Consider the following 13,293-nt stretch of genomic DNA (forward strand, 5'->3'; position numbering starts at 1 on the left):
AAGAGAGAAGCATTTATATCCAACAGAAGCTGCATAGTGTGAGGAGCGAAGTCATTTTACTTCAAGAAAATATGAAGTGGCCAGCGATTTTTGTCTTGCTGAGCATATGCTCACAGGTAAAGTAACGGACTAAAATGTGTTAATAGTCATTTTGCTTATTTCATTTCAGGCTCAGAAATCCTGTTTTTAAAAAGGAGTGATACAATGTTACAGTCAAGTAGTAGGAACTTGAATGTCATATAAAACCATAACCGTTTTAATATTTTATTATCTACATTTGCAGGCTGCAGCACGAGGTATGTATTTTATATTTTACCATAACTACACTGCAGATGGTAATATCATTTCCATATGAGAATGAAAGGACACAAAATATTGATGGTAGGCTATATGTATTTCTCAGGGTGTAAAAAAGTAGGCTACTATAAAGATGCTCTCTCTCAGATATCGAAGTATCCGTGTTCTCTGCAACATCGAAGAGCGTGATTCTCAGATGGACCAGGGTCTACGGAGCCAGCTCATACAAGGTCATCGCCGCCCCCCAGAACTCCCCAGGCAACCCCGTTGGTTATGCCGTGTTTGGTCCACACACAATGATGGGCACCATCAACTCTCTGTCCCCAAACATCATGTATACATTCACAGTTGCAGCTCTGGATAATGCTCAAGAGATACTAAACATTGGAACTATCGATTCTTCCTCAGGTGAGGTAACCTTGTGATGTTAAAGCACTTAATTGAGTGTTTTATTCTTGTTTAGTTTCATCACACACACACACAAACGTTCTGGTGCATTTGTTTTAGTTAAGCTAGTACAGTAGGCCTACCGTTTTATTCTGTGATATTCGGGCAAACTAATTATATATCTCTCTCTCTCTCTCTCTCTCTCTCTCTCTCGTGTGTGTATATACAAAAGTATTGGGACACTCCTTAATCATTGAATACAGGTGTTTCATTCAGTCCCATTGCCACAGGTGTATCAAATCAAGCACCTGGCCCTGCAGTCTGCCTTTACAAACATTTGTGAAAGAATGGGTCGTTCTAAAGCACTTTGAGCACCAGGAAAAGCGCTTTATAAAAGTAATTTATTATTAAAGAGCTCACTGAATTTGAACGTGGTACTGTAATATGCCACCGTTGCAACAAGTCAGTTCGTGAAATGTCTTCTTTCGTAGATATTCCACGATCAACTGTAAGTGTTATTATTGCAAAGTCTAAGCGTTTAGGAACCACAGCAACTCACGTAAAGATCACGTAAAGTTAGAGCGGGGGCGCAGAGTGCTTAAAAGTCGCCAAAGCTCTACTGACTCGATAACTGCGGAGTGCTGCCACTGAAGTGCTGCCAGAGCAGTGGAAACGTGTTCTGTGGAGGGACGAAACACGCTTCTCTATCAGGCAGTCTGATGGACGAGTCTGGGCTTGGCGAATGCCAGGAAAACGTTACCTGCCGGACTGCATTGTGCCAACTGTAAAGTTTGAGGGATAATGCTGTGGGGTTGTTTGTCTGGTGATTCTTAATGCTTCATCTTACCAAGTCATTTTGGACAATTCTATGCTTCCAACTTTGTGGAAACAGTTTGGGGAAGGCCCTTTTCTGTTCCAGCATGACTGTGCCCATGTGCACAAAGCATGGTCCATAAAAGCCTGGTTGGATGAGTTTGGTGTGGAAGAATATGACTGGCCTGCACAGAGCCCTGACTTGAACACCTTTGGGCTGAACTAGAACGGAGATTCTCCAAAATCTTGTAAAGCCTTTCCAGGAATTAATAGCTGCAAAGGGGGGGACCAACTTCATATTAATGCCCAAGAATTTGGAATGGGATGTCATAAAAGCTCCTTTAGGTGGCCCAATACTTTTGTCTATATAGTGTATGCACATTACAGTCAGAATATTTTTTTTAAACATTTGTTATCTGAATAACTAATGTAACGTGTACATTTTAAAACACTTAAATGGTAGTTTGATGATGAACAGAGGAGCACAGAAGAGTCACTGTTAGTTCCTCATGGTTTAAATAAGCCTTTCTTTAAGCAAATAGTTTTATTTTATTACATTCAGCATTCAAATTGACGTACTGTTGCAGACACAAAATAAATAGTTTGCCCTGAAATCTGTGGGTAAAAAGATGGATTGCATTGCCAACTATCGCTGAGAAGGTGGAGGAAGGTGTAGTATCTCGTCAAACTGTATTTCTTGTGAATCTTTTAGCTCCTGAGGTGATGGATCCAATCCTGACGGTGAAGTCGAAGGACAGCAAGACTTTTATCGTGTCTTTCAGCTTGAAGACCGGGGTGACATCTTACATCATACGATTGCAGAATCCAAACCGCTTCATCAGAGAAAACATCGTGTCCTCCTCCCCCGCTGAGATTGAGTCTCTCGACCCGTACACAGAGTACTCACTCAGCATCATGTCTGTGAACAGTGGAGGCCAGAGCCAGCCATCTTCACCTGTGACTGCAAAGACAGGTACTGTTGTAGTGTTTGTGTCCATAATTCAAGATTGAGAAACAAAACTTCAGAAATGTATTCAGTGGGTAAACAATTAAACCCCAAGGGCTGGATTATAGCAATGAGTCACATATTCAGTAAGAAACAATATGTCCTGTTCTTCTCAGTCTCCATACGCTGCAGGAGTCACTTGTTCTCCTTCATTGTCTCTTAGCAGAGTATACAGTCCTGTCAGGGAATGTATACACATTATCTTCAGTTTTTGTGCAAAAAGAATCCAGGGTTTTTCTTGCCGATCAATGCCTTAGGGTCTTTCCAGTAAAGACGGTAAGTATACCGGACCCTTCTCTGTTAAACACAATGGGAGGACCTGATCCTGAGAACATGGCTGGCACCTCTCTACTCCATCCACAGGGGACTATCTGATCCACATAAGTACAAAATAACATGCTACAGGCAGTCTCATCGTTTTTGTTCGCCGTTTGCCATTATTCACCTCTGATTTAATTTCCCTTCCTTGAATGTAGGTTTCTGTTTATGTAAGATTGAGAATAACTACACTATAGGTGGATATATTTATACATCCACCATTTTTCAAAATTATAACCGAAGCTTTCCACTTGCATGTTTGAAACTAAAAACAACTTTTTTTACATCTAAATTCAAACATGTGAGATTTGATTGCTCACTTATTCAGAAACAACATGAAAACTATGCTTTTCATTTTTTAGTAGGTGCATAAAAGTCTGTGCTGATACTTGGGTGCAGCCCATATTCTGACATCACTGCTTGGATCTGTGACTGCTGACAATAAAACAAAATTTAAAAAAATGGATTCACAAAAAAGTAAGGGCTTTACTAGGACTTAACTGCTGTAAAACATGACAAAAGATATTTATTCCCTTAAGACTTGGCTTCAAAAGCATACATCTTAAATGACTAAGTAAGCAACAATCAAAGTCAAGAGAAACATATTCACTCAAAGTACAGTCGCCCTAATCGCTTCATTATGTTAAACTTTGTCCCCCTCCACAGTGTTGCCCCCTCCTCAGCTCTCTGCCTCCTCTCCCAGCAATGACAGCATCACTGTGTCCTGGGCTCCTGTTGCCAACGCTGTCCAGTACAGCCTGTCTCTGTACAAGTTTGGCTGGAACACCACCTTCATCAAGCACAACACTTCCAGCACCAATTGGATCGTCTCCGGCCTGGATATGGGCTCAGTCTACGTCATAAAGGGTTTCGCCTGGGACCCCGAGGGCCGTCAGGGAGAGGACAGTCAGTACATCAACCAGATGACAAGTAAGCGTGCACTGAGACTCTTTTCTGTGTGTGGGAAATACCCATGATTGCTCCTACAAGTATATAGAGTCCATGTGCCTTTTTTATTTGATCATGTAAGAAATATTACACGTGTAGAGATGAGACACAATATTAACTAGGCTTGCAATTTCAAATGAACTTAACACAGTCACAGAGAACTTTTCATGTTATATATATATTTTTATAAGCATTACATGTTTTTTAGACGCTTTTATCCAAAGCGACTTACATACTCAATACTGTGGGCAATCCCCACAGGAGCAATTTGGGGAAAAGTATCCAGGGACACAATGACATTCTGACTGCAGAGGGGTTTGAACCTGTGACCCCCTTATCCGAACACCAACGCTCTATCCACTGCACCACACGCCTCCTCCACACAAAAGTTTTTGCTTTTCAGAAGCATTTAACCTCTTCACAGTCTTACACTTATTAGAAATATATAATGGTGGAACCTAAAACATGACCTTAAGACACAGAATATTGTGTAAAAATATATATCTTCAAATGATTATCATGGGATGTAGCCTATATAAGCTACAAAAAACATGACTCAAGTTGTTTGAAATAGTATTAAAACCCTTTGTTTCATAAAGGAAACTACTCCATACAAGAAAAGGTTCTACATTTGAACTTGGGCGACTCCTAGTAGTTCAAAAAGACACATAGGTAGCACTGGTCTTCTCTGGAGTGTCTTATTCGTCCACAGAGACTTATGCCATCATAAGAATACAAAAACTGTACAAATAGAACTAGTTATAAAGCCATGTTCAAATAACTCGATAAGTGTTGACATGTAAACAGTCATTTGATGCTGAAATAGTGGGTCTCTGTGTTGGTTTGAACTATATAAAATATTTTCAACCTCAGGCTGTGACATCTATATCTAAGAACGACAGCCATCTGATGAATACAGTATTATTAGTAATATTTTCTTCACAAAACATTACTGGTAAGAGTAATTTAGAAACTATTACTCTAATTATACTTCTCTACTCCTGTTAGTGTGTTTTTTATGTGTGCTTTTATTTAATGTATCATTTGGGCATGTTTTATTGTTTTCACAGGACCTGCTTTGCCATCTATTGCCAATGTCTCCATGGTGATGAATAACGGTTTGGCCGGTATCTCCGTGTCCTGGGAACGGGATGAGGGGGTCTTTGGGTCCCTCCAGTACCATGTGATGAGCGACCAGAACCTCACCTGTAACTCCACATCCACATCCAGCTCCTGCACCCTTGCTCCAGTGGGCTGCGGAGAGGTACACACAGTCCGGGTCAGCACCTCCAACGAGGCCGGGCCCAGCGACCAATCCGGCCCCATGGTGTTCATCACCTGTGAGTATTAGACTACATTTAGTTCCGATCACACTTGTGAACACAGAAGAATTCTTAATGTTCTCATCAATTGAATAGATTAAATCTAATATACAATGAAATAAAACGGATACTTTGAACATACACTTCGCTACAAGAGTTATGATTACATTTAGTTGTTTAATGAGAAACATTATTGTGTTAATGCAAGAATTCTACGTAAAACATAATAATGTTTTTCTCATTAAACATTAGTGCTAGATATGGATACAAAAATGATGGCAGCACTAGTTTGCTCTGAAACCCTCTGTCATTAAAATATGACTAAACTCCCTGCTGTCCTGTCCGGTCAGCCCCCTGCCCCCCACAGTCTCTGGCTGTTGTGGAGTCGACAGAAGGAAGCTGCACGCTGACCTGGGACACGGTGACTCACGTCGACAGCTACACAGCCTTCATCAAGAGAGGAGACGGTGCAGAGGAGAGCTGCAACACCACCAGCAGGAGCTGCACCTACAACTGCACATGTGGCCACACATACCTGATGTCTGTGATGGCCTTCAACCAGGCTGGCAGCAGTCCTGAAGGACAGGTTCTCAACGACACCATCTGTAAGTAGCCACTGAGGGGACAGATTTGAATTCATGATTTTCTGTATATCACACCCCCTGTGTGTCTTTCAGTGCTCTGTTGTCCAGAGGGTGTATCCATCTCCGCGGTGAGCACTGACATGTTTGAGATCACGTGGACGGTCTCTCGGGGGGCAGAGCTGTACCAGACTCGAGCTGCAGAAAGTTCAGAGGTCATCCTGTGTAACGACACGGCTCCGGTGTGCGCCCTCTCTGACCTCAGCTGCGACAGTTCCTACAGCGTGGTGGTGACACCCTGCAACGACATCAGCGGATGCAACCGGGCATGCAAAGCTCACACACAAATCACAGGTAGGAAACGTGTGCCCACATGTATCCAGCAAATATCCAGTTACATTTTTAAGTTGTAAAGTTTTCCACTTTGTTTCATTTTCAGATTTCCCATTTAAACAGCAGTAAAACATCAGTGAAAAAAAGTTTTGAATGACTTCAAATGCTTGATATCTAATATTATGAACTAGACTGGTCATCAGAGAGCTACAGTATATTTTAAAACTACACAGGCCTACAGCCAGTTCATTAATTTCACATCCATTCCTCATGTACTGTATGTGGAGTAGTCTCAGAGGTTTGATCATGCTCTTAATTCCTCTTTTCCTCCACCCGTCAGCTCCATGCATGCCGATGAATCTGACGTTGACTCAGAGAAACTCCTCCTGCTTCAGTGTCAGCTGGACTCCAAACAACAGGCTTGCTATTTACACCGTGACAGCGTCGGGAGATGACGGCACACGCACCTGCAACACAGACGGAAACAGCTGTGACATCACTGACCTTCCTTGTGGCTCTAATTTTGAAGTCAGCGTCATAGCAACCAGCCCCGCAGGCTTGGGTTTACCCAGCTACTCTGAATTGTTGGAAACAGGTGAGTGGTCAAAAGTTGGGATTGAACCATTTTATTATAAAGCACAGGCAGGACTTAAAAACAACAATATAATAGCGTGCTAGTGACATGTAGCGCCACCTACAGCCTCAAGAACACCTTCAGGGTTCCTCAGCATGGAATACGAACAGATATATTTGTAATAAAAACTGATTTCTTAGTTAATATCAAGCTGTCTTTTGCTCTTTTCTGCTGTAACAAATGTAAATGTCCCCTCTGTGGGAAGAATATAGGTATTCTGATTTTTATAAAGATAGTTTTTTGTTCCACTCCTTAACACTACATTTATCATCCTCTTCTCCAGGACCGTGCTGCCCGGTGGATCAGGTGGTGGATCAGGTGACGCAGGCAATGAGCAATGTGTCATGGTCTCCTGCTAAAGGGGCGCATACATTCATCACTTCCCTAACATCAACACGTGGCCACGCCCGCTGCCACACCATGGACTCCCACTGCCTCATGGGATGCATCACCTGTGGGACCAACTACACCGTCACCATGGAGGCGATCAGCCACAGCGGGCGCCGGTCAAACTGCTCCTATGAGGGCTTCTCGTCCAGTAAGTGATTGGGTTTTCTTCCAATGAAAAGAAAATACTTTGCAACTGTAGTGTATCTACCAGAAAGCACTGACATGACACTTTTATTATAAAAAAGAAGCAATACATATCTATTACGATTGTTTATGGTATGTATCAATATAAAAGTAGGAATCTTAATCATTTTCAATAAAATTGGATTTGAAACACTTGTTATATTTATTTGTACAAAAGGGGTTCTCACATGTTTGTAGTTTTTAAGATTTAAAAAAAAATCTTGAGGACGAGCATCCAAAGTAAAAACATAACTAAATGTTTAAAACATGTAGCTGCTATAAAAAACTATAAATGTTTTGTAAATTACTGACAAATGTAAGCCTACTTCTATTAATCGAACCATTTAGCATTATCTTCGTGGCCCAATAGATGGCGCTCTGACACCCACACAACAGTAGAGTCCGTACCCTTTTTGTAAAACAACAAAATACACTTTAAATTCAAAGCCATTTCTTGACTGCTTTGCTCATGTGCGTCAGGATTAACATTTGACAGATCGGTGAAATATATGTTCCAAAAATTAAAACAATTTGTCATGCTCTCTTTGAATGGGCTGGTTATCTTTCAGACATTAAAGCCACTGCAGAAAGCTCCCTTCATGTCTCTCTCTCTCTCTCAGGTGCCTGCTGTCCATCAGGCGTCCGGCTCTATGGGATGGCCCACAGCTCTCTGCGGGTGCACTGGCGCGGTGCTGGCAGCAGCCACAGCTACGTCACAGAGCTGGTGGGCAGCAGGAACAACTACACCTGCACCGCCTCCCCCGGGGAGAGCAGCTGTGATGTTCCCAACATCCAGTGTGGGGATGTCTACACTGTGGTGGTGACTCCGCTCACACCAGAGGGCAGCAAAGTCCTCTTCTGCACCCAGAGGATCTACTCAGGTAGGATTGTGACATCTCTCACAGTTGTTTATGATGATAAATAATATAGGAATTTAGTTTGGCGCTAATGTGTCCTTTTGTTTATATTAAAAGTTAACCCTCTGTTTATGCTCTTAACGGAAAAGTTTTAGCACTAGTGATTTTATGTCTTTCTGTATTTGGGAACACAAAAGCAGTAAAGACGATTCAATCCCCACAGGACAACAAAGGTGGCACAGCTGAATCATTTTAAAAATGATTGACAACATTTTGACTGAATTTCAACTTTTTTTTCCCTGCTCTCTCAGTCTCTTGCGAAGGCAGCAACCTTGGTACAGGTGAGTGTTATAATTTGCAAAAATATATTTATAACTCTATTTTAAGTCTCACCCAAACATTTATTTGACTTGAGAAGTAAAATTATTATTTTTCTCTAATGTCATTTCAACCTGTTGTTCTGCAGTGATATACAGAGGAAAGAGAAGCGTGGACTAGATATGGTAAGTAAAAATACGACAATTATACAGAAACTGTAGTGGAAGCTGTACATAGCAGCAACTGCTATAGTGGTTGACTAAAGACGCAAGCATAAAGTTATGTGAAGCCAGTGAGCTTGCCTCTTTGAGACCAGCTTTAAATCATCTTTTAAACTTCAAAATATAATTAACAATAAAGCAAGCTAAAAGATGAACTTTTATGAAAACACCAATATTAAAGCAACGCAGGCACGACATGAAACGAGAACAGAAACAAAACTCTGATACTTGTTACAGTAAGACATAATAATTAAGTATATTATACATGTTCAGGTATAATGATGATTCTCTCTGCTGGTCACAATAAAACATTATTTTGATCAAGATCTGAAAACTTTGATTTGACACTCTGCTGTTATAAGATGTAACAATTTACTTAATGGATATACATTTCTTCAAACTGAATGTGACTGAATCTCTTCTCCACAGACGCAACACCGCCATCTTCCTTTTCCTGCTCTTCCTCCATCAGTCCCGCACCACTGCAATAAAGCCAACTCATGGATGAATAGAAGGACTTGCCTGCACTGGACAACATGCCTGTGTGTTGTCCAGTGGTGATAGTGAAATCATTTTAATAATACATTTGTATGTGTTTTTATGTCTGTATCACTGATAAAACAATACCCCTCTATTCCCTAAACGATCTTGATCAAGCACTCGAAGAGACGAGTGCATATGTTTGCTGCTCATGAGGCAACATGTACAATGTGGACATGAAACATGTTAAAAGTACCTCTTGAACAAATCACCATATTGACAAAAAGATCAATTGGCAAAAGAGTAACACTGCCTAAGCAGACCTTGAAGAATATTTTTGCCCCTTCATTTTCTGAATAATTGATTGGATGGTTGGCCAAAAAGTAAATAATTGTAGGTCTGCCCCCAAGTAGGAAGCCTCCTGGTGATCTGTGTCACCTAATCATGTGTTCTCAGGATGAATTCAACTGTTTGTGATATGTGTCTCTGTTGTTGTGAAAACCTGATTCATAGATCAGTAAATAAATTATTCCGAGCATCATTTTTGTGATGTGTGGTTTATTTTGCCCATAGATTTGTGCTTCAAAATCTTGTTTTATGCCGTTTGTTGCCAAATTGTGGCGGACCATAACTAAGTGTACCTACTCCAATACTTTGACTCCACTATAATCCAAAGGCTAATGCTTTTGACTTCCCTCAGTTTGTTTGATAACTTTTGAATATACATTTTTAACTAAAAGGTATTTATATTTAATGTCAGCTTCAGATCTATCCATCAGATTCAATTATAATACAATATATTATACCGAAACGGGCCTTTTATATAATGAGGTATTTTACTTATCTTTTTCAGTAGTGTTCACATTTACTTTCTATCTTTCTTACCTAAAAGAATAGTGACCAACATTGTTACCCGGCCACACTTTGGATATTTTCTTTTCCTGCTCCAAAGAAAGTTGTCCGGCAGGAAGTGCTTTTGGCAAGTTTTCATAACTGGTGAAAATGCTCAGACACCTTGGTGAAAATGTATCGTAGTTGTGAAACTGAAACTAAGGTAAATCAGGCACATTTGCTTCAGTGTGTTGTTCTGACCCCCTGGGCAATTTACTAACAACATTAGTCCTTATTTAATATGTATTCCTTTTATCTATTCAATCTGATATCTGATGTCAGATATCCTGTCCTTGATAAAACATCTGCTCAGTATCCCAGAGTCAAAAAGGTTTTCAGGTTATTTAAAATTAAAATATTGATATCAAATTGGAAACAATGAATCTATATACAAGTTGACTGATTTAACTAATTGCTTGAGCTCTAGTTGACAGTTTGTAATACTGTTTACATGTCCCCTTAAGTCTGGAAGAGGTGTGAAAATGTGTTTATAACTGAACATATAAAATGTGTTTGACAATAGCGGTATGGAGCTTTGGCAATGCAGTTACAACTTATGTGTCCATTGATTGTTTTTAAACTTGTTTATTCAAACTCATACCTTTTTAGAAGTATTTGTATGGAGGAGTATTAGGGCCAGAACAACTAGAGTAGAACGTTTTTTAATTTTAACAATAAAGTTTAAATGTCTGTATTCTCGATATTTTTACTTTAACATTTCCACTAAAAGTGCAAAATATATTTAAAGCTGCAGCAGATTTGTTAACCATGTCTGTATTTAAGTTAATTCTGTTTGGAAACAATGTTGGGCTCTGCAAAACGCAATTCTTTAGAAAACTAAATAGTTCCCCCCCAGTTTGAATAAGGTGCCTCGGATGTTATTGTGACTGGACCCTAAACATCTTCTTTATCATTTCCCCCCTCTATGTATCAAACTAAAACTCTTCTGTGGGACTCGCTACCTCATGTTATTTGTCTTTACTCCAAATATTTCTTCTTTTTTACATTCCTGGCAGAAATAGGTTTTCTACAATGAAAGTTCATCAACAGAATAGAGCAGGGGTCGGCAACCTTTCTGATATGAAGTGCCATTTAAAAAAAATATGTTTTCAGCGTGCCAACGATCGAGAATTACCAAGGGGGGGGGGGGGGGGGGCGTTGAGGAGCTTGACGCTCGTCAACTATCACCCGGAGGGCGGGGGAGCCTCGCTGCGTTGAAGCAGTGTGTGGACCTGTCAGCGCAACTTACATGATGCCGAATTTAACAAACACATTTAAATAATTGGTTTAAACGGCATAATAATAAGGACGATCGTCCGTTCTGTGATTTTCCAGAGCACACATGTTATGATATTAGGGTCATGCAGAGTGAGATGAGATCGATGTCCCTTTAAGAGAGAGAGAGAGGGGTGTGATGTATTTTGTGAAACAGAAGAACAGCTAAATAAATTCAACGGCCTCCGAAGAAGAGCTCGCCTCTCTCCAGTCATTTAAGCTAAAGTGGGTTATTGAACCTGAAGCTTGTTGCTTCTGCCCTCCTCGACTACGGTCTGGGAGCCGACAGGAAAGTTCAACACACAGATGGCCAGTCCGCCCCTTTGTAGCATATTATTTCGATGAGAGATGAGCAGATCGCCACTGGGCTTTCAACTAAATAAACAGCCACGCAAAAACTGCGGCATTTGTACAGCTCCTTATGGGTACTGCAATTAGTGAAGTGCTTTCCTCCGTGGTGAAACAATCAGCACTGCACCACGGAGGAAAGCGGCAGAAAGTCACCTGGAGTTAAAGAGAGCCGGGCTGCGTTGCGTGCATGGCTTCCTTCTGCAGGTAACGGGGAGACGCGCTCTGGCGGCGGTCTCGTTCAGGATCCGAAAATACAATTTAAATATTTTGCACACTTATTCCACTTATTCCTAGTGTGCCACTGGTTACGGTGCCGCGTGCCAATGCTGGCACGCGTGCCAGGGGTTGCCGACCCCCTGGTATAGAGTATTGGAAATGCTTTGAGGCCTTAAGGTAGAGGAAGTCCAATTCCTTTTTCAGACCCATACAGTAGAGTATCCAGGGTATGGCTGGGGTAGGCTACAGCCATACCAAGAAATATCTTAGCCCCACCATGAAAGATTATGTTAAAGTAAGCAAAAAAAAAGTCAGCCGAGTAAATTGCACAGACAGCAGCGAGATTGATTACAGTAGCCACTTGTCTGGAAATGCCGAGGACTAGAAACGGTTTTGAAAACTTTTTTTTTTTAAAACAACATATTTGCATGATATGGGTCTCTCACCCATATCATGCAAATATGTTGTGGTATCTTTACTACATCCTTGAATATAGAGTATTGTGCTACAATACAAATGTTTTTCCTTCTCTTTAAGAATTTTCGAATCCTAAATCTATCGAGTAGAATAGTTCATAAATCTAATCAATAGATTCATGATTCAAAGATTCTAAAAGTAGGGTAGACATGTGCAGTGGCGTTTCTATATGTACAAAAGTGGTGGGGCACAAAAAACTTAGATGTCTATATATAAGCTTCTGCAGTGACGTGCAGTGAGGTTGATGGCTGGTGAGGCACTGACTCTTCAGGTTTACACATATTATATTTTGACCTAAATCAAAATATAATATTATTTTCAAAAGCCTTTTTCGTCTGATGCTTCGATTAATTTTAAACAGACATTTCAACAAAAGGATACCCAAAATTTTTAATTTTATCATTTAAATATTGAATTGTTCTCTCTTATTAAGATCCCATTTTCAATCAAAATTGTGGTCTAACTCCCAGTTTCCACTGGGTCCATCTGAGCCGCGCTGCGTCGCGTCACGGCTGCGCCGCGGTTTTGGTCTCGCGCCATAACGGAACCGACTAACTCCCCTTTTTCGTATGTACAGCTCTAAACATGCCCAGACTTGTAGTGATTTTCGCCTTCTGAAAGAAAGAGTGTGTTTAGTGTTAAGAGTGCTAACGTGACGGCAATCTTGGTGTTGGTGACGTGTGCAAGACCAGAGATATAGTTCATTGAGTGTTTCACACAAATAAATGTGTCAGTTTTACGACACATTTTAATTTTTTTGACTTGCAAAATTATCCTTTAAATTGACAAGCATCATATGTGTAATTCGTGGCACAATTCAAACGGAGTCGAAAGATAATCTTTCTCTCGCCATTGACTTCAATCCATACTTTTCCTGAAATAATTAAGGTCCCCTGGAGGTCCACCAGAAGGGGAGGGACTTCACCTCTCTATTACGCTACTTCACTGTGAATGGTCAATTGCTTCAGTGGGCGGGACCAAATGCAGCTATTTAT

General features: G+C 40.7%; 1 protein-coding gene across 2 annotated transcripts; it reads left to right on the forward strand.

Moving 5' to 3' along the window:
- The first annotated feature begins 396 nt into the window (after positions 1-396).
- Positions 397-9,629, forward strand: LOC307039527 (fibronectin type III domain-containing protein 7-like). Of its 2 annotated transcripts, none has more exons than XM_079681654.1 (10): positions 397-705; positions 2,210-2,470; positions 3,488-3,751; positions 4,840-5,109; positions 5,442-5,696; positions 5,769-6,026; positions 6,346-6,600; positions 6,923-7,177; positions 7,833-8,093; positions 8,381-9,629. In XM_079681654.1, the coding sequence occupies exons 1-10, from the start codon at positions 594-596 to the stop codon at positions 8,476-8,478; spliced, it is 2,289 nt and encodes a 762-aa protein (XP_079537780.1). In that variant the 5' UTR covers positions 397-593; the 3' UTR covers positions 8,479-9,629. The 2 variants fall into 2 exon arrangements, with proteins under 2 accessions (XP_079537780.1, XP_079537781.1); XM_079681655.1 differs by lacking the exon at positions 8,381-9,629 and adding an exon at positions 8,293-8,330 and having other exon boundaries at positions 398-705.
- Positions 9,630-13,293: the final 3,664 nt, after the last annotated feature.

This window comes from Notothenia rossii (assembly GCF_949606895.1).
Source record: "Notothenia rossii genome assembly, chromosome: 1".
Taxonomy (NCBI): Eukaryota; Metazoa; Chordata; class Actinopteri; order Perciformes; family Nototheniidae; genus Notothenia; species Notothenia rossii.

Coding starts and splice junctions, on each gene's coding strand:
- LOC307039527 (XM_079681654.1), top strand. CDS start 594: ATGATGGGCACCATCAACTCTCTGTCCCCAAACATCATGTATACATTC. Junction 2,471..3,487: donor ACCTGTGACTGCAAAGACAG/GTACTGTTGTAG, acceptor CCCCCTCCACAG/TGTTGCCCCCTCCTCAGCTC. Junction 3,752..4,839: donor GTACATCAACCAGATGACAA/GTAAGCGTGCAC, acceptor TTGTTTTCACAG/GACCTGCTTTGCCATCTATT.